Source organism: Mustela nigripes, chromosome 6 (assembly GCF_022355385.1).
Source record: "Mustela nigripes isolate SB6536 chromosome 6, MUSNIG.SB6536, whole genome shotgun sequence".
NCBI classification, from domain to species: domain Eukaryota; kingdom Metazoa; phylum Chordata; class Mammalia; order Carnivora; family Mustelidae; genus Mustela; species Mustela nigripes.
Genome location: NC_081562.1, coordinates 141,997,571 through 142,024,409, shown reverse-complemented (window position 1 = coordinate 142,024,409; position 26,839 = coordinate 141,997,571). Strand labels below are relative to the sequence as shown.

General features: G+C 36.2%; 1 protein-coding gene across 17 annotated transcripts in view; it reads right to left on the bottom strand.

The window, feature by feature from the left end:
* Window positions 1-784: 784 nt before the first annotated feature.
* The window catches only part of CREM (cAMP responsive element modulator), a 71,105-nt gene continuing 45,050 nt past the window's right edge, over window positions 785-26,839 (bottom strand). For 2 of the 17 annotated variants that reach the window (XM_059404396.1, XM_059404401.1), the window contains 4 exons: window positions 22,135-22,323; window positions 10,896-10,931; window positions 6,840-6,996; window positions 1,533-2,043 (listed from right to left, as the gene is read on the bottom strand). In XM_059404396.1, coding sequence (XP_059260379.1) covers window positions 1,899-2,043; window positions 6,840-6,996; window positions 10,896-10,931; window positions 22,135-22,323 — 527 coding nt within the window. In that variant the 3' untranslated portion in view covers window positions 1,533-1,898. Of the gene's footprint in view, window positions 2,044-6,839; window positions 6,997-10,895; window positions 10,932-15,102; window positions 15,298-15,837; window positions 15,970-19,882; window positions 19,923-22,134; window positions 22,324-26,839 lie in introns of those variants that run through there. The other 15 variants (XM_059404402.1, XM_059404412.1, XM_059404397.1 and 12 more) reach the window with 14 other exon arrangements.

Genomic DNA, 26,839 nt, shown 5'->3' with positions numbered 1-26,839 from the left:
GAAGGTAAGTCTTTCTAAAGAAAGCTGAAATGGCATGGCCTACCTTCTGGGAGTTACAGATAAGGGAAAGAATTATGACATGGAGGAACAGCAGTTAGACACCACACCAATGACCTTCTGTTTTTGTACCTCCCTAACACTCTGAACAGGTCTCACTACTGAAAGTAGGGGAGGGGGCATCCTTAACAAATCAGAAGGTACAAGAGAAGATACAGCAGAGTCCAGCTCATGGTAGGCATTCAACAAAGGTCTCAGGAGTGCATGAGAGAGGACAGATCATCTTATGACTAGAGTTTCGGGCTTATACCTTAAAGCTTTTTATTATAAAAACAGAATGAAATGTAAATACCACTAAGAACACTGCCATCTCAATGTAATGGACTTCATCTGAATGTGTTGTCATAAAAGTCTTTAATGTGATACAGACTTCAAGCTGTTTTGAAATGGAAAATAAAATCTTGGGTTGTTTTTGTTTTTACTTTAAAACTACTATGGCCATTAGCTAAAACTCAAAGTAAGGGCCTATCTGCAGAAAGGCTTTGTCCATCATCACATGACCTGAATCTCTGTAGCTGCTCTTCTATGAAACAGCTCTGGGGCCATCCTTCCTACAAGATGGCAGAAAGAGCATCTGCAGAGCGCAAAACCTGGTGTAGAAATTGCCTCGTGTATCCTTGAAGGTTTGCAAATACAATATTAACTTTTACTTTTAACACATTCCAGATATATTAAAAATTTGTTGTAACTTTCATGAGGTTCATTCATTCAAACAGACACTAAGAACTTACGCAAGATCTTTTATATTACACAATAGAGTAAAAACTGTAGTAAAAGTTCAGATAGTTAAATGAGCACCAAACACTACAAAGTGTAACCAGCATGGTTCTATTAAAAACGCTCTTCAACTATGCCATTCAAGGACAGCAATACAATACTTTCTTTACAAAGCAACTAATATAAAAATCTGTAAATGCCATAAATTCATTTATAGGCTCTTATTTTCATATAGGCATGTCATTAGATTCTTTTGATTCTTTCTTTCCTTCAATTCTTTCCTGAGGTATTTTTTTGTGGTTTGCTTTTATTGTACTGCTGGATGCATTATCTTTGATCATCCTTTCCTAAAATGATTTTTAAAGACCTGCAAAAAATTTTATTGCATAGGACACTATTCATGACAGAGGTTGGGAACTGCAAATATGTGGCATTGGAATAAGTCTTACAAATATTGCATTTTAAGAATCTGTTACATACATTTTCTTTTTTTTTTTTTTACAGCTTGTCTCTTTAAAAAAAAAATTGAAGTTACAGCTAAGAGTTAACTACGTACAGTGAAGCATTTTAGGAATGTCAGAGGTTAGAGAATACGATGAATGATATACAAAGGAAAAAAGCCATAATTCTTGCTGGCTATATATTGTATTGCCTTCAAAAGTAACTGTACATGTTGTAATCAGTTCATAGTTAAATATTTCTACTAATCTGGTTTAGGAGAGCAAATGTCTTTCAAAGTTTCAAGTTCCTCTATGAGCTTCTTGTTCTGAACTTCCAGCACTGCAACTCGACTCTCCAGACATTTTACATATTCTTTCTTTCGACGTCGACATTCTTTAGCAGCTTCCCTGAAAAAAAGTAGAAGCAAAAGGGCAAACAAAACATTTTTTTTTTTTTTTTTGCATGCTATGGACAAGCAGACTGAAGTAAGCTTGGTAAATGTGATCATGGCTGCATTCCAAATCTTGGAATAGCGTTCCCAATTCAATGTCAAACACTAAGCCAAACTGGATTTTTAAGGGTCACAAGTGTCCCTTCCACAAGTCCACATGGCAATTAGTAGAATTGCTGCATTTCCTGCCTTGATTAGAGTTCATAATAAACAAGGTCCAAGTCAAAGACAGTTACTCTGCTTTATGGCAATAAAGATCTTTGAGGGCCTTGAGTTCCTCAATGAGAGTCTTGTTTTGGTTTTCAAGCACAGCCACACGATTTTCAAGACATTTGACATATTCTTTCTTCTTCCTGCGACACTCCCGGGCAGCTTCCCTGGAACCAACACAAAGCAAATGACTACAGGAACAACCTCCCAGCATGATCCAGACTGCTTCAAATGAACTTCTGCCCCCCAGACTCAAAGACCAATCAATCCTAGGCAAGGTTTATACAAAGCCACACAACGAATGTAACCAAGCACATGCCTTTTGTAAGAATACTTTCAAACAACAGGAACAAGTTGAGAGCTCGATCAATGTGTCCATCATTCATTGTAAATGCTGTTTTCTTAGGGCACACATTCCATGATAACAGTGACCAGAATGATTTTCAGTAACCTAAAACAATAGGACCACATCCCCAAGTGGAATTTCTACAAAAACATTTACAGATCTTTTCAATTCTCTTGAGTATTTTTGTCCACCAAAAGCCACATATTCCATCACAATGAGTTAACTTTATTTTGGTCAGAAATATTGGAAAAATTAATCCTCAGAAATTTGAAATGTCAATATTGGAGATTTTGTTTCTTCAAGACTGAATCTCATCGGTAAAACAAATAAGCTCGACCATGACTACAAGAAGCAGTTTATTAGCTAGAAAACAACATGGATAAAGACAATGGTAAGCAAGTCACACACATTTTCATAAACCATAATGAAATGGACTCCGCTTCTGAAAATTAAGGAAAGGAAGAAGGGATAGCACAGAATCCAGCACTCAATAATTCAGACACTTTAAACCCACAAAGTGAGAGCACCAATATTAAAACCTCGGAAAGGAAGCTACTATAACCCAAAACTCTATGTCAAGACTGTTTTCCAATCACGTGCCTTTACTACCCAATCTAGGAATCTTTAAAGCGCTGTAGGCATGCCCAAAAGAAGGGACAGACCAGCCAAAGCAACAAACACAAATACACAGATGAGTTAGTCATTCTCATGCATAGCCCCACCAAAAAACAATAAATAGAGCCAACATTTTTCTCTTTTTCCTTTTTGTCAGGGTGGAGTATATTCTCCTCTGTAGAATATACTCTCTGATAATAGTGTTCCTTTGGAGGAGTCAACTGAAAATAACTGCTTTGGGGTACACTTCAGATCAAAAAAGCCTATGTTGAAAGAGATAACTCAAACATATATTAACAGGAGTTGTGTTGGATGTCTAAACACCAGTTACTATAATGCTAGCTAGCACTGCTGCAAGTCTGAACCAGGAGTGATGTGTACAACAGATTTGGCCAATTCTGTTTTATTTTTAGGATAGTTGACTCACTAACAACTGGTTATCTGTTTTTTTCCTCCATGGGGCCAAATGTCAGCAGAAAAAAGACCTTGAAATCCCAGTGAACTGCAGGAAAAAACCAACCCCGACTTCCTAGCCAAGAACAATGCACTCACCCTGTGAACTCACCAAGTTCTCAGGCTTCTCAACTAGTTAACGAGAAAATTAAAAAAATGTAAGAAGTAAACTGAATCTGACAAATACAGATTCATTTAATCTCAATGATGCATAGGGAAAAACTGAGAACAAATCCAACCACACATAGAATTTGCAACTCTTCTTTCTACAAAGGAACTAAAATACATTTATGAATACCAATGTTTTCATGATTGAATCATTATATTAAATTCTAGATCTGGAAGGAAGATAATCACTCTACAAAACATGTTATCATTAAATGAAATTTTACATATGTAATACCAGTGCTTGATATTTATTTTTTAATTTCTTTACCAAGGTGTACTCTCTGTTGTAAATATAATTTATATCTCATGTGGGAACGGTGCAGGTTACCAGTCAAAATGTTCCAAGCATCAAGCTTTAAATGATCGCACCAGTAGATGGTACATCCCCAAGTACTTCCCAGCTATGAAAAACACCTGTTTCTTCTATTAATAGCTAGCTCAGTTTTTAGGCCTTGCGTTTGTCTGGATATATCCTCAGCATGGAGAGGAAGTACATGGCAAAGAGGAAATGCTGACAAGGCTGTAAAGAAATATAAACTGTGGCTGGACTGGGAGAAATATCTATCAGATCTGTCATAAATGCCAGCCAAAGAATAAAGAGAGAATGCATGAGAGGTCTTTCACGTTAATAAGTAAAATCTACATACTCTCCATGAAGTGAAATCTGCAGCTTACTCTGAGGTCTCTTTGAGGTGAATCTGGAATAGTGCAGCGGGCAGGCTCTGGAAGAATGACTGCCTGATTGCACATCCAGGTTCTGTCCAGTGTGGACTGCATGATCTTAGCCAACTCACTATTTAGCCACTCTGAGCCTCAGTCCCTCATCTGGAAAGTAAGGATAATAAGCAGACCTGGTTTCATGTGCAAGTTATGTGAGAGTTAAAGAAATGGTAGAAACAAAGCACTTACAACCTGCATATGGTACTTGCTCTGCTGAGCCTCCTGTTAGCCATTTATCATCGGCTCTTCCCTTGTCCTGCTCTTAGACTGAGATCTGGAAAGCTAAGATAGACCCTTCTCAGAATTCCTTGCAGCTAGGAATTCTATTAGCTATTTCTAGCCAAGAAAACGCAGGTGAAAGATGCTGTGAGGACCTGCCAGAAGTTTTTGGAAGGTCCAGAGCTTCTGGATCTTCTTCCTTCTTCCTGCTTGTTGTGATCCTAAGAACAAATGTTACCTGCTAAAGCTGACAAGGCAGGGAGGAAAAGCCTGGATCCTTGACGACACTGCTGAGCCTTTGTTCTGGCTGCACATACCTCTGGGCCAGTCACATAAGATCAAAATAACACCTGTGAGGTGAAGGCTCCATTTCCCTGGGTTATTTACAGCTCAAACACAAACACTACCCAATAGCTGTTATTAGCGAATTATTTTTTTAAAACGTAAAATTTTATGACTGTTTTCCTCAGGGAAATTTATTATTTATGTGTAGGTAGCTGTGGGGCACTTTTAGAGGAACCCACTTGCCCAGTATTTCACTATTTCATTGAGAGTTCTACTGACATTTTTTTTTAATCTAAAAAACAAAAGGGAAATAAGAATGCTACTTTCTAGATCTTTTTATTTTCTTTAGGAAAATAAGACATCAATGAACAATCTTACAGTTTGCTTTATTACTATACTTTATATTTCTAAACTGAATTCTGTGACCATAGAAGCAAATGTTTTCATAACTCCCTAAGATCTCAGAAAGGACAGTTTTAAAATATCCATATTCCTCCACCAGATCTAAGTTAGAGATCTTTGATAGTAAGACTTCCACAGAACAACTATGTGTGATACTCTGTGAGCCTCACCCATTCAGCCCCTTCAGGATTTCTGAATAAAATGCTGACAATGAAAAATAGGAACCCAGCATGACTTAGTCAACCTGGAACGATCACTGATAAAGATGTGCGTGTCTTAATGATCTTAGTTTGGGTAATCTGTTGTATTTTCCAGGGTACAAAACTCCATCTAGTGATCTGTGATAACTACAATGTCTGGGAACTAAATCCAACTTAAGGAGTCCTGTATTGTATAAAAATGTGACCTTTGTTTATTTAATATTTTATTTATTTATTTGATAGAGAGAACAAACAAACAGGGGGAGGCTCAGAAGGAAAAGCAGGCTCCCCGCTGAGCAGAGAGCCCGATCAGGACCCGATCTCTGGATCCTGGGATCATGACCTGAGTGGAAGGCAGATGCTTAACTGTCTGAGCCACCTGGGTGCCCTCAAAATATGACATTTAAACGGAGGTTAGTAAGCTGAATATAGCTGCTACTGATTCACATTCAGTTACAAAGGACTGTTACAAAGTCAGTACTTATTTCTGAATTGTAGTGGCTCAAAAGTCACAATTTCTAGACTAACTAGCTTGCTAATGCCTACTAACAAACCACCACCACATGGTCCTGGTCAGAGATGAGCACATGATGTCAACTGAAATGTATTGTTTTCTTACAATGAGGGTATGATTTAACACTTAGGAATAAGGTTGACCAAATGACTTGGTGAACTCTTAGACTATTCTGTTCATTTTGAAAATCAGATTAATTTGTACCATTTTCCATCATAAAAACTAACCCAAGAAATAATATACAAGTCAAATTAAAGAATTTTGGAAAACAGCATTTTTATGACATACTCTTATTTAAAAAATAAAATTACAGCAACATGGTACAAGAGTAAGTGAGAAAATGAGAGCGTGAACTGAAAGTACATATGCTATAATATTAGTAGGGATCTCTAAGTGACAGGGCTCTGAGTAATTTAGTTTCTTTCTTTGCTTTGTATTTGCACTTGACCAAAGTTTACCAGACTTAATATGTATTTCAGTATAATAGAAAAAAACAAAGTTACAAAATAGATAAAAGGAAACTACATACAAAAGGCTTAGAAAATTCTATTTATTTATTTATGTAAACTCTACCCCCAAAACAGGGGATTGAACCCATAACCCCAAGATCAAGAGTTGCATGTTCTACTGACTAAGTAGAACCAGGTGCCCCTAAGAGGCTTAGCAATTCTTTACTCACACTTAAATTTATTTTGCTCATAAAGAAGCAAAAAAATTACACTTATCACCTATTTCACAAAGTAAATACCAAGTAAAAATTAAATCTTTATTTGTAATAAAGCCCTTGCATCATCATTAAGAAAATTAATGTATCTTTTAGACATTACCGTTACCACATGTAGGGATGTGCCTCTTGCTGATGAAATGGCACTCTGATGACAAGACAATCTAATTATGGTCACATGCAGAGCACAAACCCCAAAATGCACAGAACATGTAACTTGGGAGAAATGACGCAGGAAAAGCAATTTTTTTAAAAGCCCCACAGCAATAAGTTGTGTGTCCAATAGGTGGTTACTGGTTTCCGATGAAACATCCTACCTGTTTTTCATTAGCCTCAGCTCTCTTTTGCGTGTTGCTTCTTCAGCTAGTTGCTGGGGACTGTGCAAGCTTCCTGGTGAGGCAGCCATCACTACTCCCTGTGGCAAAGCAGTAGTAGGAGCTCGGATCTGGTAAGTCGGCATGTCACCAGTGGCGGCTGCAATGAAACAAAATATGACAAGTTTATATAAACAATTTACAACTTGATCTTTTATATAAAACTGACCTGGAAATAACATACTTCTATATGTCATAAGAAGTGACCTTGCTAATATTTAAGATGATTCTTTTGAGCATTAAAGTCTTAGGTATCAAAGATTTTCAGCATTTGGAACAATAATATTCAGCATGCTCTATACAGTTAAGGTAGAAAACAGCCCCCATGCATTTTAGAAAGGTTTTTACCAAAGGCTAAATTAGAGAGGCTTTTCAACTGCTCTCTGGGGAAAAAAGCCCTGATGTGTTTATCAATTCACATGATATAAATACTTTCACTATGGCCAATCTCAAGCTACCAGTGTGACCTCTTGGAAGGTGGAGATGAGAAGACATACACAGTAAGTAGGACACCATACAGATAAAAGAGATGTAAATAACATCAAGAGCATAGATAAAATTATGAGAAGTGATGAGTTTTGAGTATTTATAGGTTTTAACATAAGCTATTTGTTAAATATATATATGTATTTTTTTATATATTTAATTTTTAACAATGGCTCTTTTTACAACCAGCTCACAAAACCCTGAAAATTTAATAATCACTCTAGCATACCAGTGGGAGCTGGCTCTAGCATACCACTGCAAAAATGTTAACTAAACAGAACATCTCCATTCTCTGAATATTCCAGATAAGAGATTTTCCTGTCCCCTATACCGTGCCTGAGACAGTTACTGGATGTATTTAAATATAAGTCCTACTACCATAAGATGACTGAGGCTTGCTGTCTTTTCCAATTAAAAACCAAAACAAAATAAAGAACAAAACAGCAAAGCTCTACTTAAATCTAATTTCTCTGGGTGATGATCATTTTTGTCTTAAGTAGGTTTCTTGAGATAATAATACATTTCTAAGTATTCATTTAAAAAACTTTTCTAATTATAGTGCAATCATAGTTCAACGACAGACTTAATATTCACTTAGTATTCATACTGAATACTAAAAGTCCTCCAAGTTTCCTAATTTATACTCAACATTTGCCTTTCTACTCTAATGAACATAGCTTCTTAGAAGAGACAGATGGATTTAAGTGATGAAATATGTTTCTACCACCACTGTTTCAACTTTGAGAATGTATGGTCCAGAGTTAATCTGACACTCTAAGAGATTATAAAATTCATGTTGTCTCAAAGCTAACTACAAGATAAAGGTTTTAAAAAAGTTACCAAATCCTACAAAAATTGGTCTGAACCAATGCCAATCAAAATAGAAAACACATCACTTCCATATTTCATTAAAATGCATTATAACCATTGAGTAAGAACTGAAATATTACCCAAAAGGCACACGAAGACTTTTTTTTACAAATGAAAATGCCTACACAGTTTAAAAGATCAATCAAAAACAGATCTAGGTGCTCCTTTTTGGGTAAATGCCTTTTTTCCCCCTAGAGCTTAAGAATTAGGTGAAAATATTTTTTAGACTTTCAAATAAGAGTTTTGGGGGAAGATCACTTAAAGGTCTTCATAACATTAACAAAAATACCACTTATAAGGATGCACTTCTCCTTCCTTCTACATATAATCTTAAAAACAATGGTGACAAATAGTAATTGATAAGTACAAAGATCACCAGCAAAATCTCTATCAATAATAAAATTGGGGAAAATCCTAAATTTTTGTGACTATTTAAAATTCTGTATACACAGGGGCACCTGGGTGGCTCAGAGGTTGGAGCCTCTGCCTTCGGCTCGGGTCATGATCCCGGGGTCCTGGGATCGAGCCCCATGTTGGGCTCTCTTCTCAGCAGGGAGCCTGCTTCCTCCTCTCTCTCTGCCTGCCTCTCTGCCTACTGTGATCTCTGTCTGTCAAATAAATAAATAAAATCTTAAAAAAAAAAAAATAAAATTCTGTATACACAGTTATCTCATTGTATATCATAGAGTATCTCAGCTTTGAAATATTTAAGAAGATAATTTTAAAAATAGTTTTAACTGTTAACTGACTCAAGATTTTTCTATTTTAATCGTATTGTCAGAGGAGGTAGACTGGAACACAGAATAACATAGATCTCTCCTCTCTTCTCTTTACCCACATCCAGGGAAGAAGGTTATGGGACAATAAAGGTTGACACAATGGAACAGCTAGAGGCTACACAGGCTTTCTAAAACTGGAACAATAGCCACTGACGAATGAGAAGTTTATGAGATGTTTATGTGTCATCGCGTTGACATTCGCAGGGGGCATGGGTACAGACCTTGGTCTAGGGCCGTTCTTTTGCAAACTCTGGTTACAGAGAAGTGCAATAAAATCAATAGAGGGTTTCATTATACTTTCTCTCTCCCTCTCCTTTTGTATGCATCCACTATTTTCTGTCCTATAAAGTTAGAACAGAATTCTCATATGATACATAAAAGTTAGTTTAAGAGTATTCATTCTTTTTGTAAAGAAGAAAAAAAAGGGGGGGTAGGTATACTTCATAGATGAAAACTAAAGTTTATTCATTGGCCTTACAAGCAGAAATGGTTCTAAACTTTTGCCTGTTTCCAAAAGCTGAAACCACCCTCAAAGGACCAAATTTGGCAATTCAATAGAAGCAATTCAAAAGAAGCATTCTTAAAACATTCTGAGTAACAGCTCAGGAAAAAGATCTCACTTTAAAATGATAACTTAGAAGGGAATGATATATTTGGATATATTAGTTCTGGGATGTTGCTAATAAATTGGGTTTTATTGCAATGTTTCAGATATACTACATATTTATCTCCTTCAACAAAAATGAGGTTGGTCATTAGTTCAAGACAGAAATATGATTTGGCATTAATTAGTAGGAGTTAATACACATTTCTGTAATATCCTAAGGGATCTATATGATGGTACACTTTAAATGGTCACAGAGTAAATGTCAATGGATAAATTCCATATACTCAAATATGATCTTATCAGTAAATACACTAAAAAGATATGGGCAAAGAGAATTTCTTGTTTTGAGAAAATCCAAATGTCAAAAAGTTTTATTGCCGAAAGAAGTGATTAAAAAAAAAAAAGTTTTTATCTTGGTTAGCTTCAGTTTCCAATGTTACCAATTCAGTGGCAATTAAAAGCAGATTCAATATCTAGAATCACAGTTCAAAGAACCACCTTACAGTCTTTGATGACCTATTCTTATCCCTGTACATCTATAAACGCCAGTTCCTATTCTAACTACTAAATGTGTGTCCACATTATTTATTCTAGAATTTCACCGTATACATTATTTCTGATGATAAATGAGTCACCAGTGGGGCTATCATTTTGTGACTGAATAAAGATAATACATAAAAGATACTTCTATACTAATTTTATTCTAAGGCAGCAAAAACTTTAAAGACAAGCCAGGCATGTCTTTTTAAGCTGGTACTCTCTATAATCTAGCACAGTGTCTGGCATATCATGGGTGCTCAGTGGATTTACATGCACACCACAAAGGAAATTTTGAACTTCCCAGAGTTTTGTCATTTGAATGTTTAAAATAAGCAGTATTATTATTATTGTAAGACTATTGTTAGCTATTATTATAGCTAAGTCTTTAAGTATTTAATACTAAGGTGTGAGAAGCCCTTATAAGATGCTATGTATCTATTCAAACTGGCATTATTTCCTAATCTTCCTTTACATAGGAGTCATTTCACCTGGCATTTGAGAAGCAGACGAGTTCTAATTAGTGTTTCCCACTATCTATCTCCTGAGAGGAAAATTTTTTTTCGGTTTAGCATCAAATATTTCATGGAAAAAGAAAATTCCTAGAACTCTCAATTCTGGTCATTAGGCTTCATACCTCTCTTCGCAAGCTTTAAACACGGTACAGTAGAAAAAGCATGGGATCTGGAGTCTGGATTCTAGTCCAGCTCTGCCACTTACCAGCCATGTGACTTGGGGCAAGTTCAGTTTCCTCATCTGTAAAATGGGGATACATTATCTCATTTAATACTCACAATAAACCCTGTAATGTATGTCAAAGTGTCTAGCACAGTGCCTGGCACATGGTAGGCATTCAGCAAATGTTAGTTCCCTTCCTCTTCCCTTCCTTAAGTTCTGAAAGACAATGTTCCAAATTATGCTTATACTGTATATTAGTTAAAAGGTATATAACATCCATAAAAATATTTTCCCCTGGAGTTTCCCTTCTAACAAACCTGGGTAAGAGAATGATTGAAATATATGTCTCTTATTCCTTATTTTGTTTAAAAATATGCCTATTAAAAATGTCTAAAATTTATACAATATTTTGTTATATTCCTTTAGAGAATAAATTATTAGAAGATAGTAAAAGTCCTTTTCAATGTTTATAATCATTTAGAATAGAACCTCAAAGGTGGAGAATCACAAGTAACCATATTATAGTCTTATAGTCTCATCAGACTGCTAATAAGAAAACTAACTGAAAAGCCTCTCAAGTCAGAGTTATTTGTTTCTTCCTAACAAAGAAAGAAATAAGAAACTCAGCCAAAAGCCTATCTTGATAGTTTTCAAAGAGGAACAACTTATCCACATCCCAAATAATGGTGATTTTGTTTGTTTATTCATCTACTGATTGATATCCCTGTAGTACTGAGCACATTCACTGAATAAAAACATTTTTATAAATGGAGCTCCTAACCTTCATATGTCATTTCGCTAGGTGTCCCTTATCCCAAATCTACCTAAGTAACAAGCAACAGAGCTAACTTTGAAGTTGGACTGATAAGCAGGGGACTTCTTTTCCCTAGCTCCAAGAAGCTACGACCATCTTTACCTTTCTTTTTTCCTTCTCTCCCTCCCATCCACCGCGCCAGGGCACACGATGCCCAAATCAGCCTTGTCCTTGCCTGGTGTCTCACACTATCAAAACCTTTTCCTTCTCCACTGCTCTATTTTTTCCAGGAAAACTAAATCCTAATTAACTATTTAAGCACTGAACAGTTTCAAATTTGTTACAATAATTATAATACTCAGACTGCAAAGAATTAAATCATTTACTATTTTTACTTTAAGTTACATATAAGGGAACTTCCTGAGTTGTTTAGTGAAAATCTTAAGAGTCAAAAAAAAAAAAAAACTATGTAAAAGATAATAAATTATAAGTATTGACATGAAAAGTTCTGTATATTATCAAATATACACGCTATTGCCCTGTGAGAGTAATAATATTGTAGAAAAAAAATCCATTTTGACTATTTAAAATGATGCTAGCTTTATTTTGTAGGTTTTCTGAGTAGTGTGTAGGATGCTGTGGTAACTCATCTAAAATTAGCATGAATTTATCAGGTGAATTTTGAGGAGCAATGTAATATGGTGTGAACAGAACCAGACAAGGTCTGGTCTTAAAGTCTGAAGGTCCAAACTGGTTCACCACTTGTTAGCTTTGTGAGCTTGGAAGAGTTATTTACCACTCTGATCCATGTTATTATATGAAAATATAATATCTGCTCTGAGCACATCACTGCTTCTCCTCATGGGTATTTAAATAGCTTCCTCAGGGAGACCTACCCAGATCCTTTAACCTATATTACCTGTTTCCTGTAGGTCTCTCACCATTTGATTGTTTGATAGCACTGAACATGTTTGTATTTGTATTTATATTGTAACACTGCAAATTTTTAAAAGCTTACATAAATTCAAAGTATCATAATTATTTTATTAGGCAATATATTCATATAGGCAAATAAAACTGCGCAAAGTAAAATAATCATCCCAAAAAATATTTCTTTGAAATTTTTTCAAAAATATTGGGAATGTAGGACAATGGAAATTTCAGTAAAACTTCCATACAGATTCGGAGTTTTATTAAAACTTAAGGTAGATAAACGACTTTTTTCACTTCCACCATGATTATAACTTGCTTTGCTGGCAAGTTTAAGAAACTGTTATACCTGATCCAAACCTATCTTTTATGTGAAAATTCCCCCAAAATAAGCTTTTCAAGTGTCCTTCTTTTACAAGGTGAAATGTATCCTTATTCTCATACATCAAATATTAACTAAGACACTATTTTCCAAATTTGAGTGAGTTGGAATATTTATTTTTAATAATTCAGAAATTCAGGCTAAATACAATATATTAGAGTTTTTAAGACTCAGAGACTAAAAGATATGGAGTGAGGCTCTTAATATAATCAGCTTATGAATAAAGAAAGCCAAAAACTACTTCTAACGAAAATTTAAACTGTACCCACAAGTCTCAATAATACAATTTTATAAACTATAGCTATTCACTTTCCACATTTTATTCCATGATCCTATAAATAAATACCTAAAAACTTTTCCCATACCAGTCATTGTTAGCCTGATTTTGGTCTAGGCAAGTTTTTCAAACTGTAAGTTTTAGACCTTTAGTGGGTCATAAAATCAATTTCATTAGCAACAGAAAAAATAGAAAAGCACATTATATCTCTACTATATTTAAAGATAAGCACTTTTTAAAAAGCAAACAAAGCAACCAAAAACACTGCAGGACTTAAACTCATCACACTTAGATCAAGACCTGAGCTGTGATCAAGAGTCAGAATTAACTGACTGAGCTACCCAGGCACCCGAAGGTAAGCATTAGAGACAAACCAGAAGAGACTCCTAATCATAGGAAACAAAATGAGGGTTGCTGAAGGGGAGGGGAGTGAGGGGAAGAGGTAGCAGGGTGCTGGACATTAAGGAGGGTACGTGATGTAATGAGCACTGAGTATTACGTAAGACTGATGAATCAAGGACCTCTCCCTCTGAAACCAATAATAAGATGTTATTTTATATGTTAATTGAATTTAAATAAAAATTAGAAAAGAAAACTTGTTTTATGTACACACACACACACACACACACACACACAGATGTATACAACATCATGATGTGAAACATGGGTCATGATCAAAAATATGTGTAAGCCAAAGATCTATATCAGCCCATGTGGTTCACCAATCCATACAGTAGGTCCTCTACTATTACTTTAAAAAGTCTCTTAAACACTGTGCTCCTCAAAACAAACAAAAGTTTTTCATTTTTAAACAGCATTTCAAAATAGAATTGGTTATGTGAAAACTGATCAGATTTCTAAAAATAATGATTTCCAAAGCACAATGAGGTCTTGTGAAAAAAGTTTGATATTTTTAAATGTTAGCATTTTGAAAATTTTAAATTGGAAGTAACTCATGTATGGGTAAAACTGTGAAACAAAGCTCTTCAAGGACAGTGTATGTTCATTCCATACACATAAATGTATAAGAATGTTTACTTACAAGCAATGACTAAAAATATATGCAAAGTTTTATTTTAAACTTTCGTCTTTAAATATATTATGAATTTTCAAATCTTTTATTTTTTTTTTATTTTTAATTTTCTCTCACGGTTAGACCTAAGAATTGTAATTAAAGTCTTAGTAAAGAAAGATATAAGCCCAGCAAATAAATACATGCACTAAATGCCTTTTGCTTCTAGAATCCCATTGCAGTATTTAAGATGATTTTAAGGCCATCTGTATCTTACAATAAACTTGTCATTTGAGAAAAATAATAGTGCATCAAGATAATTTTCAAAACGCTTTAATACAGGTTTTAGTTGCTCAGATCAGTGGAGTGTTTCCATCTAGGAAGAGGGTTTAGACCCACTAAAACTCTGAAAAGCTAAACTGTGGTGAAGCTGTTGACAATCATCTTCGTGATTTCAACTGCAAATTCAGAACTTGGTTAGAAATGAGACACCACCGAAAAAAACAACAATGCGATCCTAATACAGAACATAAGCAACCAGGTCAGGATCATTCTGTAATTAAGAAAACCAAACAACAGGATTACTGATCACAAATTTCAAGAACTGAGACTGGGAGGTGGAGGGGTGGGGGTGAGGTGGGACAACTTTCAGACAAGCACTTCCCTGACTGAGCGCTAGAGGGCACTCCGAGGCGCCAGTGGCCGAGAGCGAGCAAGGGTGCGGAAACCCTCCAGCTCCAGAGCCCACCTCTCCCCCCAGCACGTGCGCGGCGGCCTCAGCGGGAGGCTCAACCTGCCCACGTAGGCGGAGGCGGGACGGACGGCCTCGGAGTTCTGCTCACCCAAGCATTACAGGTTTCACAAAGCGTTCCCCCTCGTCAAGCAGATACTTACCTCAAGAGAAACGCTAAAGTAAGGCTTACGAGAAAAGCTATTCAGTGTTAAGAGCGATCGTGGAGATAGAGGCAGTGGCGAGCTAGTTAACAACCCTAAATCTGTCAGCAGCCCTTGACAAAGCAGAAAGGAACTGACTAAATCACAGCATGACTCGGAGCTGACGTCAATGTGCAGCTCGCTTGGAGTTTAACTTTTCCACTTCCCTGCCGAACACGATTCCAGGAAATGGAGTGACGTCAGCCCTTTGAACTCGATTAGCTGAGGTACAGACCATTTTAAACACAGGAGGAAAGAAACAAGTAGGCACGCAAACCCCGCCGACACGCTGCGTTTTCCTAGTCTGTTTTGGAGCAACATTTGTACACAACAACGAAATCGGAAGCTTAATTTTTTACAAGTTGAACGGCATGTTTAACGGTATGTTTAACTTGTAGCTGCACTGAATTTGCAACAGGTTGCAACGAAGTAACAGCTTATTTTAGTAAAGCACAACGGAGAGAGAAAGGATTACTGCCTTGGTCAAAAAAGCAATCCGCTGAGCAAAAAAGCATTTACACTAAGATGCCTTCACAGAGTGTGCTCATACATACAGATATATATTAAAAGAAACTTCTTACTCCTCAGCCACTAGAAAATTAATACTTTTTGAAACACTCAAGAGGTCCCTGAATTTTTCTAAACTTCAAAATAAAATTTTCAGAATTAATTTAAATCTCTCTTTAAAATTCTTACCTGTTTCATCTCCAGTTACAGCCATGATGGGCTTCTGCATACAGAACTGTCTTGTCTCCCCTATCACAGGTTGACATACAGTGTTCCAAACTAGCAAGCATGTGCAGGATAAGTAGGAGTAACTTACATCACAATGACATCACTAGCCTATCACTACCATCAATTTGCTTTGTCACAGAGGAGCTCAATGAAACCAAAGCCCTATAAAAACCCTTCCTGTAATAAACCATATTAATGTTGTTTCTCATTGTACACAGAAATCTGTTGAGATGGGCTCTGGCAAAAAAAAAAAAAAAAAAAAAAAAAGTCTCATTAGCATTAAGTTACAAGATTGTTTCTTACGGAGTAACTAACTTCTTTTATTATTGGTTCTGTCCAAGGTTTCTACATAAACAAAGGGGGCATAAACACTGTATCTTTATAACTCCTAGGAGGAAAACAAAACAAAACACATGGAGATTAAAGCGATAACAAAGGGACCCCTAGGTGGCTCAGTCATTAAGTTTCTGCCTTCTGCTCAAGTCATGATCCCAGAGCCCTTGGGATGGAGCCCTTGCATTAGGCTCTCTGCTCTTGGGAAGCCTGATTTCCCTTTCCCACTCCCTCTGCTTGTGTTCCCTTTTTTGCTGTCTCTCTGTCTCTGTCAAATAAATAAAATATTTTAAAATAAGTAAATCAGACAAAACCCTTGACAATCAGCCCAGAAAAACATTGAGTAATACACAGAAATGTATTTCTTAAACACTTCTAAATTCGTCAAGGAAGAAATAACCAGCCACCTTCTTACACTTAACAGTTTTATTTGCTTAACTATTTGCTACAGCACCATAAAATCCAGCAGTTCCCTAGGTGAAACAGAATTTGCTAATTTCACTTGAATAAATACATTAAAAAAATTCACTGTGCCACATGTAGCAAGAACTACATAGCATTCTTCCATAAATATTAGCTTGAATCATAGGAATTGGCTATTTGATCATTTTGGCTCATAAAAAACAGCAATTTCGGGGCACCTGGGTGGCTCAGTGGGTTAAAACCTCTGCTTTCAGCTCTGGTCATGGTCCCAGGGTCCTGAGATCGAGCCCTGCATCGGGCTCTCTGCTCAGCAGGGAGCCTGCTTCCCTCTCTCTCTATCTGCCTCTCTGCCTACTTGTGATCTCTGTCTGTCAAATAAATAAATAAAATCTTTTAAATAAATAAATAAATAAAAATTAGTTCATGTTCAACAGTATAAAAGAACAGTCTGGAAAAAGAAATGATTTGCACATCTATCGAGTGTACAATAATAAGTCACATGGCACTGAGACCTTTTATTATTAACAGTGGGCTGAATAAAGCCCATTCCCTTATATGATTAGAATTCCACCTAACCATAATATTAATTGATGTGCTTCTCCAGAGCACATGAATTGAAGACATCTGGCTATGTAAGAAAGTGTGGAGAGTAACCTAGACATCAGTCCCAAACAGACTCCATGACAGACTCTCTTCCATCTCAGCCATACCTAAGGGTTTCATTTAATAAAATGGTTTTATTAAACATTTATCATGCGCCAGGGACTGTGCCAGATACTAAGGACCTCTACCCAAACAGAAGTTATCTAGGCATGTCAAATATACCCTAAGGAGGTACAATAAGAACTGACAGGAGGTTATCTAAGCCAGATCTGCAGGACCACGGAAGGCTTCCTGGAGGAAGTACTAAGATGAAGCCTGAATAATGTAAATGACTGACATAAGTGTTCTTGTCAGGGCAAATGGCTAAGTGTGAGGCCCTAGAAAGGAAAAGAGGGTGCGGCATAGCACAGGAAATGAAGAAATCTTGCACAGAGCTGCATTACAAAAGAGGGAGAAGTTGAGAAGGAAACATTTAGTAAAGGTGGCAAGGCCTAGATCAAGCAAAGATTTGGGCCATGTTAAAGATTTTGGACTAAGGGACATGTGGGTGGCTCAGTTGGTTAAGTGTCTGCTTTCAGCTCAGGTCATGACCTCTGCCTGCAGCTCCCTTTACTTGTGCTCTCTCTCACTGCTCTCTCTGAAAAATGAATAAGTAAAATCTTAAAAAAAATTTTTTTTTTGGATTTTGAATAACAAGTAACAAGACTTCACTGAATAAGAAGAGGCGGACACGGTTAGATGTGAATTTTAGAGATACCACTCTGAGCTGACGAACTGAGTATAACAGAAAAAAAGAAAATGTTGGAGGTAGAGACATTTGTTTTTAAAAAGTATTAGTAGCTCCCAGGATTACTGGGAGGGATGAAAAAAGGGAGCCTGAGCTTTCAGGAACAATTCTCGAAAAACCAGATCAAGAGGAGATCTGCCACCGGGGGCATGATTAGGAAGATCAGGGAACTTCTCCACCACTACCAGCTCCAGGGCAGCCACCCAGCAGAAGGGATGACAGTAAGTAGGATTGAACAGCAGGGGTGGAGAGAAGTGGAAGATGAGTGGTTTAGCTGGGAGGAAGGACAGATGACACGCAGGTTCTTAGCCTGAAGCAACAGGTTGGACAGGAGTCCATTACCGAAATAGGGTTAACAAAGAGAGAACTAGAGTGGGGAAAATGGATGTGACTTTGGACTGAAAGAGTCAAAGAGATGTATGTGGGACTTCTAAGCAGCTAGATGGGAGTCAGGGGCATGGTCAGAGTGCACTGACAACCAATGGGCGGGATGAAGTCAGCCAGGGACAGTGCGCCAGTCCGATGGAAGAGGACCCAGGACACAATCTTGACAAACACCGACTAACAGTAAAGAGATGAGCAGACGAAGATTAGACCAAACAATGAGACTGAAAGACATGTAGGAGAGAGAAAAGAAAAAACTATTAAGAACACAGCATCATGATGGAAAGTGAAGGAAGCAGAAGTCAATAGTGTTTAAATACTGCTGAGGGATCAATCAAGAGAAGGACTGAGAACTGGCAAAGAAATCCCGTGGCCTGTGAATGGAATGACAGGAGGGAAGGTGCCCACTGACCCTGTATTTAACATAGGAGAACTCCTACCCACCATTATTTTAAGAGGAGAAAAGGAAAGGAAAAGAAAAGGCAAGGAAAGAAAAGTTCAAAGAAAACACAGGGAATCAAGATTGGAAGGGAAGAAACAAACACCTTACTTGTGTTTGATAAAACATTCACATACCAACACAGATAGATTTACAAAGAATAAGCACATTATTAGAAGTAAATTCCGTTTGGCAAGATTAATAAATAAATTACGTTTTAACAAGTCAGTAATATTTCTCTACATCAGCAACAACTAGAAAATGTATCGCTCATAATAGCAACAGAAACCTTCAAGCATTTAGGAACTTAACAAAGAATATAAAGTACAGGAAAAATTTTAAACTACTAAAAAGCTAAAATAAGATCCAAATAAATGAGACATTCTACAGTTTGGAACAGGTCAATTTAACATTATAAAGACCTCAGTTCTTCCTCACCCTTATACACAGTTCGTAGGAATGTAAATTGGTGCAGCCACAATGGCAATCAACATGGAGGTTCCTCAATAAATTAAAAATAGAGCTACCCTGGGTGCCAGGTGGCTCAGGGGGTTAAGCCTCTGCCTTCGGCTCAGGTCATGATCTCAGGGTCCTGGGATCCAGCCCCGCATCGGGCTCTCTGCTCAGCGACGAGCCTGCCTCTCTGACTACTTGTGACCTCTCTGTCAAATAAATAAATAAAATCTTAAAAAAAAAAATAGAACTACCCTATGATTCAGCAACCACACTACTGGGTATTTATAAAACAAACAAACAAAAACAAATACTAACTGAAAAGACAAATGCATCCCCATATTCACAGCAGCATTATCTACAACAGCCAAAATATGGAAGCAACTGGAGTGTCCACTGATAGGTGAATAGGTAAAGAAAATGCAGTGTGTACACACACACAAACACACAAACACACAAAATTATTATTAGACCATAAAAAAGAAGGAAATCATGCCATTTGTGACAACATGGGTGGAACTTGAGGGCATTATGCTAAGTGAAGTGAGTCCGAGAAAAGACAAATACCATATGATTGTACTTACAAGTGGAATCTTCAACCACCACCACCCCGGGACCTGAGTGTGATACAGAGAACAGAGGAGTGGCTGCGAGATGGGAGGGCTGTGCTGGCAGGGAGGGAATGTACAAAATGGGTGGTTATCAAAAGGAACAAACTTCCAGTTACAAACTAAGTCCTGGGAATGTAATGACATACAGCACAGTGCCTGTAGTTAATACTGTGCTCTCTGTTTGAAAGTTGCTAAGAGAGTAAGTCTTAAAAGATCTCTCATAAGAAAAAACCAATCATAATAATGTGGTGGTGGATGTTAACGAGATTTATTGATTTATTGTGGTAATTACTTAGTGTGTGTAAATGAATATCAAATCATTATGTTGTACACTTGAAACTAACATAATTGCCATATGCCAGTTATAGCTCAATTTAAAAAAGGACTTCAGTTTCCCCCTAAATTAATCTATACATTAAAAGCAACCTCATTATTGGTTTTATTATTATATTGTTATTATTTAGAAACTCAAATTTATTCTAAATGCATACTGACGAATAATGGTTCACTAAGCTATATCAGCACTGAAAGAATTTTTTTTTTTTTAATAAAAAAGGGAAACTTGTCCTGTGCGATAACAAACCTGTATGGTACTACTGGCATATAGAAAAGGAGACCAGTATGGGAGCACTGGGATGGTACAGTCAGTTAAGTGTCCCTCTCTTGGTTTCAGCTCAGATCATGATCTCAGGGTCATGGGAATGAACTCTGCGAGGGCCTCTGTGCTCAGCACAGAGTCTACTTAAAACTAACTCTCCCTCTGCCCTTCCTTCCTGCTCTCTTTTTCTCTCTAAAATAAATAAATCTTTAAAAAAGACAAAAAAAGTAGACCAATAGTACAGAATAGAGAGTTTTGAGACAGATCCAAGTATACACGAGAACCCACTGTATAATTAAGATTTTTAGCCCCATAAATTAATGGGGAAAAGACAAACAATGAGTAGGGGAAAACTGGCTCCCTATGGAATTCAAAAATGAAATCCACCTAGTACTATATACCAAGGTAAAACTCTGGTGGACTAAGGACAAAATGTGAAAGGTAAAACTATAAAGCTAATATAATTATTATAGGAAAATATCTTTGTGACTTACAGAAGAAAAAAGAGTTCCTAAATAAAATCCCACAAGCACAGAACTCTAATTAGTCTATTATCTACACAAAATAGAAAAAAAAATTTTAAAGCTCTTCTGGTGAAAGTATTAGGTTTACAGTGGATTTCCATATAAAAAAAGATAAATTAGAAGAAATAAGGATTCTTTATGGTTATTTATTTAAACATAGAGGGTTCATGATAATCAGGGGAAATAAAGCAGGTGGCTTTGATTTTACAATTAAAAGAAAACAAAGTATTAGGTATGTACTATGAATTTGTTTTACTCCATAAATGGAGTGCAACTACCACTCAGTTCTTCATACATTTTTATTATAGTCCACATTAACCCCCAAAATACCTAAGAGTAAAGCTAGTATCAAGAGATTCATCATTCAGAATCTGCTTTTTTCCAAACTTGCAAGACTTTCAAACCAAAAGAACAAATATTATTCTCTTTAAAATTAGTGCTACATCAAACATCCTAAGCAAATGCTAAGAGGAATAGAGTTAAATGAAAACAGGATTTTTACAAGTTGTATTAAACACATTATAGTTACTATGAGCAAAACTGAATGAAATTAAAATAACGTATAACTTGAATTTAATTGAAATCCTAGGTTACCCTAAAAGTTTAGGGTTACATCCCAAATTTTTCATTTTACTACTTCCACCTGACATTTAAATATACTAGAATGGTCTAAAGAGGAAAAAAAACAAAAAAGCATTTGTTTTGAAATGAAATGTCTAGAAATTAGATTTGAAGGAAAAACCCCCAATTCAGTGCACCACACACTGGATATTTAAATCTTCATAGACCAGGTAATAAAAATATGTATTAGGTACAACATTTATAACCCCCAAATGAAGATTATTTACTTAATTAAAAAGTTCATTCACGTGTCCCAAGTCTTTTTCCCATCATGCTATTCAGAAGAGAACCTTTCTTTACAGCCAATAAAACCTGCTAAAAAGTGAAAATCATGTAATTTAATGTGTTGTTGAATGTACTAAAATAAGTGCCTCCCCCCAAATCTGCCTCCTGTATATTTCAGGAAACTATAAAATTCCCACTAACTGGTGTGATATAGTGAGGCATAGGTATTCTAAATGTACGAGATTAATAAACTATACCTTGAACAACAACCTGGCTGCCTGGGACAAAGAACTGCTGTGTGCCATCAGCTGACTGTGCTGCATACTGTACAATTGTAGCACCTGGCGGAGGAGCTCCTGAATTTGTCATTGTTAATGCCTGCAGTCCCTGAACACCATCAGATCCTGGGTTAGAAATCTGGATTGTTCCACCTTGGGCTATAGCAACTTAACAGAAAAAGAAAAGAAATATTAGAGAATTTCAAGATTCACTTGTAATAATTCCATATTGGAAGAATACACTGTGGCTCTGTTAATTACCAATGCTTCTCATTGTCAGTTTACCCTTATTTCTCTATGCTGAATTGATAAGGAGATCCTTCTTCATGGGACAACACTCTGAAAAAGCTCATAGACACTGGAAAATATCTTATATTCAGAATTATTTGACATACATAGAACCCAGGAGTTTGTCTCCTCCCTGGTATCCATCCAGCTAAATTACTTAAGAGGAAGAGTGGAGATGAGGACAGGGAGGAAGACCGGCTTCTTGTGTTTTCTCCTTCTCTCTCAGATGTTTTTAGTTATAGATAAATAGCATTCTTCTGATATTTAAAAGTAGTCAGTAAAATTCCTTGAGCATCACAATTACAATGAATTTATACCTTCATTCAGCCAACTACTTCTCTAATTTATCATCAGAAGAAAGTAGCTCTTAATGGAATATATTACTATATATTTTGGTTTTAAAGCTTAAGTCTACAAAACTGTAACCTTTACCATTTTGACTATGTCAGGAGAATCCTGAAATATAAAGCATTAAGTTGCAAGGGATCTTAAAATATATAAATATATATTTGTTTTTATACACACACACACACATACACAAATTTTTAATATAAAAATACTGAAAGAATCTGTGCTACAATATTTACCTCTATCAAGTGTCTTGAATAACTGCAGCTCATGGCAACAAATAGGAGGCAGAATTCCTCTAAACACTGAGACTTGCCAGTCATGTTTAAAAGTTAACATATTAACCAAAAGTTCCCAAAGAACAACTGATCAAATGTTTTGTTTTTAAATTTCACTCTAATAGACAAATAACCACTGTTTAAAATATCTGAGAGTTCGGTATACTTTAACGTAAATATTATGACTCTATGGTTTAAGTGGAACCAAAGGCTATGCTCTCCAAAAAAAAAAAAAAAATCACATATAAACTAGCTCATTAGATTTACAATGAAGACAATGACACATCAGAATAACGCAACACATATAAATCAACATAAATGCCTTAAAGGAATGTTACAGTAGTGTCAAAATATATGTTAAATATTTCTGACTTATTCCTTAACGTTTTCAACAGTATCAGAGCAAAACTTGCATAAACTTACAAACTACTTGGGAAGAGTAACAACAAATCTTTAGTTCCTCAACCTGAGGCCTAACATAGAAAGATGGTTAACATTTTTAAAAACATTTCTGCAAGATTCATTCTCTGTTTTTTTGCTCTTTGACAGGCCGCCACCATTAGGATAGGGTTGACAGAAACTGAAGAATCAGTTCATAATATCAAGGATCGCTTCTCGGCCTTTTGGCTAAGATCAAGCATAATATCAAGGATGCTGAGGTTGAGAAATTTATGTAATTTATGTATTTCTTTATCTGGCTCATGTAGAGCATCATATTCTGTACACATTTTAAAAACAAGATTTCAAGGGTCTCAGGATTCACCCTTTGTAACAAAAGGGTTTGGAAGAAACCTAACTTTCTTAGAAGTATGAAAGAGAAGAGATATTGCTTCCGCAGATCTTCATGACTGGACATGAATTTACTTCATATGTTATCATTTATCTGAATGTGTGCTTTCAGTTGATAATTAGTTTGGTGTTACAGAAATCGTGCTTTAGAAGGAGCAGGCACAGGCAGTGTAATCACGATGTGGAAGAAACACAAAGCGCAGCATATAATAGGCACTCAATAAATGATGAATGAATGGCTATCATTTCTTCAGGACAGACTACATCATAAACAACTTGAGCTACTTGTGAATCTAGAAGAGTTAAATAAGGTAAGGTTTCAAATTCTAAATACAGAACTTAATTTTCAGTGCCAATACAATTAACAAGATTTGGGACTGGTAAGAAATCCAAGGTAGTTGCTGCCAAGGACAAGAACATGAAATAGCTAGATAACAAAGACCCTTACTTTTTCTCTTTTCATATTTTCTTTTTTTCCACCTTTTATTTTTTTCAATAATGTTTCCTCATAGTTCCAAATACACTTCTTTGCTTTCACGCTGTGAAATGTAAATACATAAAGAATCTGTTCCTCTCAGGGTACCTGGATGGCTCAGTGGGTTAAAGCTGCCTTCAGCTCAGGTCATCTCAGGGTCCTGGGATCGAACCCTGCATCAGGCTCTCTGCTTAACAGGAAGCCTGCTTCCTCCTCTTTCTCTCTCTCTCTGCCTGCCTCTCTGCCTACTTGTGATCTCTGTTAAATAAATAAAATCTTAAAAAAAAAAAAAGAATCTGTTCCTCTCATCATTTTATTTTCTGGTCAAGTCATTATATAATTAGTGGAAAACAAAAGCTACACACACACACACACACACACACACACACACACGCACACACACACGCTAGCACTAGGGGAAAACATTTCTACTGATAAGTCTTGTACTTTAACCTAGCTCTTATTTTTTATACCAAAGGTACTTTTGATTTTGGCATTATCAAATGACAGAGGACCTTACCATTCAAAATGTTACCTCTCATTTGACAATAAACAAGATTTCCCAATGCTTCAGGATACTAGAATTAGGTCTCTCTGTGTGTGTATTCAAAATTTGAAGAGGAAACTATTCAGGTTACAAAATACTCAAGGATAGCAAAATATGTGTTTTCAGTAAACACATATCAAGATAAATAGTGGGAAAAATTAAGATGAAATTAACTGAATGACTTTAGTCACATCTTTTGTTTTACCTAATTACTTTTTTAAACTTATGGAAATTTACTAGTAAACATAAAAGTAGAAAAAATTGTGTGTCATCTATTTTCCTTCCTTGCCCACACATTCTCAAACTTTTTTTTTGGGGGGGGGGTCTGGAGTATTCTAAAACAAATCCCAGACATCGTATCTGGCTAACCACTTTTAATTAAAATAATTGGCCCATATGGAGGCCATTAGTAACCAATGAAGATAAGATACCATGGTATTTCCGACCAATTTTACTTTGCAGACCTAGGCTTTTTTAATGATTTCTTAGACTGACACATGCAACTGAGGTATAAAAGCTTCTACCTATGGCCTCACTGCTGATCACAATGAAGAGTCCATACTGGTCTATGAAGACTGGGATGCAAACATAAGTAAAAGTGTCTTTATTTTAGCTTATATACATACCGATTTTCCTCTTTTAAGCAATCCTTAATAACATTAGTTTGATAATCTAAATTGAATTAAAATTGAACTAGATTATATAATCAATTAAATTCTACTTCAACGTCCATATTAAAAGATTCAAGCTAGTGTATTACTGCTCATCATAATGGTGGGTAGAGGTTAGGCTCTGTTGTCCTAGTTGTTCTGGGAGTTAGCTAACTTTTTTTCCCTCTTAAGTCTCAGGTAAGCTATTCCCCATAACTAAATAGGTCACTCTATATCCACAGTTTGAACGTTGGACACACTGACCCTACCTACATTAAGAGTTTCGGGCGCCTGGGTGGCTCAGTGGGTTAAGCCGCTGCCTTCGGCTCAGGTCATGATCTCAGGGTCCTGGGATCGAGTCCCGCATCGGGCTCTCTGCTCAGCAGGGTGCCTGCTTCCTCCTCTCTCTCTGCCTGCCTCTCTGCCTACTTGTGATCTCTCTCTGTCAAATAAATAAAATCTTAAAAAAAAAAAAAAAAAAAAAAGAGTTTGTTTAGGGGCGCCTGGGTGGCTCAGTGGGTTAAGCTGCTGCCTTGGCTCAGGGCATGATCTCAGGGTCCTGGGATTGAGTCCCGAATCGGGCTCTCTGCTCAGCAGGGAGCCTGCTTCCTCCTCTCTCTCTCTGCCTGCCTCTTTGCCTACTTGTAATCTCTCTGTCAAATAAATAAATAAAATCTTAAAAAAAAAAAAGTTTGTTTAGACAGAGTATAAATCACTAATTTACTAAGCATTTTTCTATTAAGTTGGTTTTAGTGGTTGCAAAAATGTCTCTATATACATCCTTATATAGTCAAGTTACTGAGTTTCGAATCAGTATTAACCCAAGTACAGTTTCTCCACTCCCAACTTACCATACACCACAGTAACCAGGATGACCTCCTATCAACCAGTGTAGGCAATAAATTCTTTAAAAATTCCTAGTTTACAAAACTGTATTTAAAAAATCTGCTACTTCTCTACTCACTGCCATTGAGCACTCCTTTCCCAGAGCTATTAATATCACGGAAGTAAGAAAACATTTTGTGTGGGATGAAAATTTGAGAATTTTGGCAAAAAACTTTTTTTAAATAAAAAAGCAATATTTTAAAGTTTTGTATGATCAATAAAGAAAGAAGAAAAGAAAGATAAGAGTTCATGACCAAATGAGGAAGGAGTAGAATTTATTTAGATTAAGATTTCATCTGACTTTTCGTTTGATACTAATATCTTTGTAATCCTAAACCTGAATATATGAGCTAATTCAAATACATAAACATTAAATGTTTAATGATAATTTAAAATCCTCTTTATTCCAAATTCCAAAAGAAAT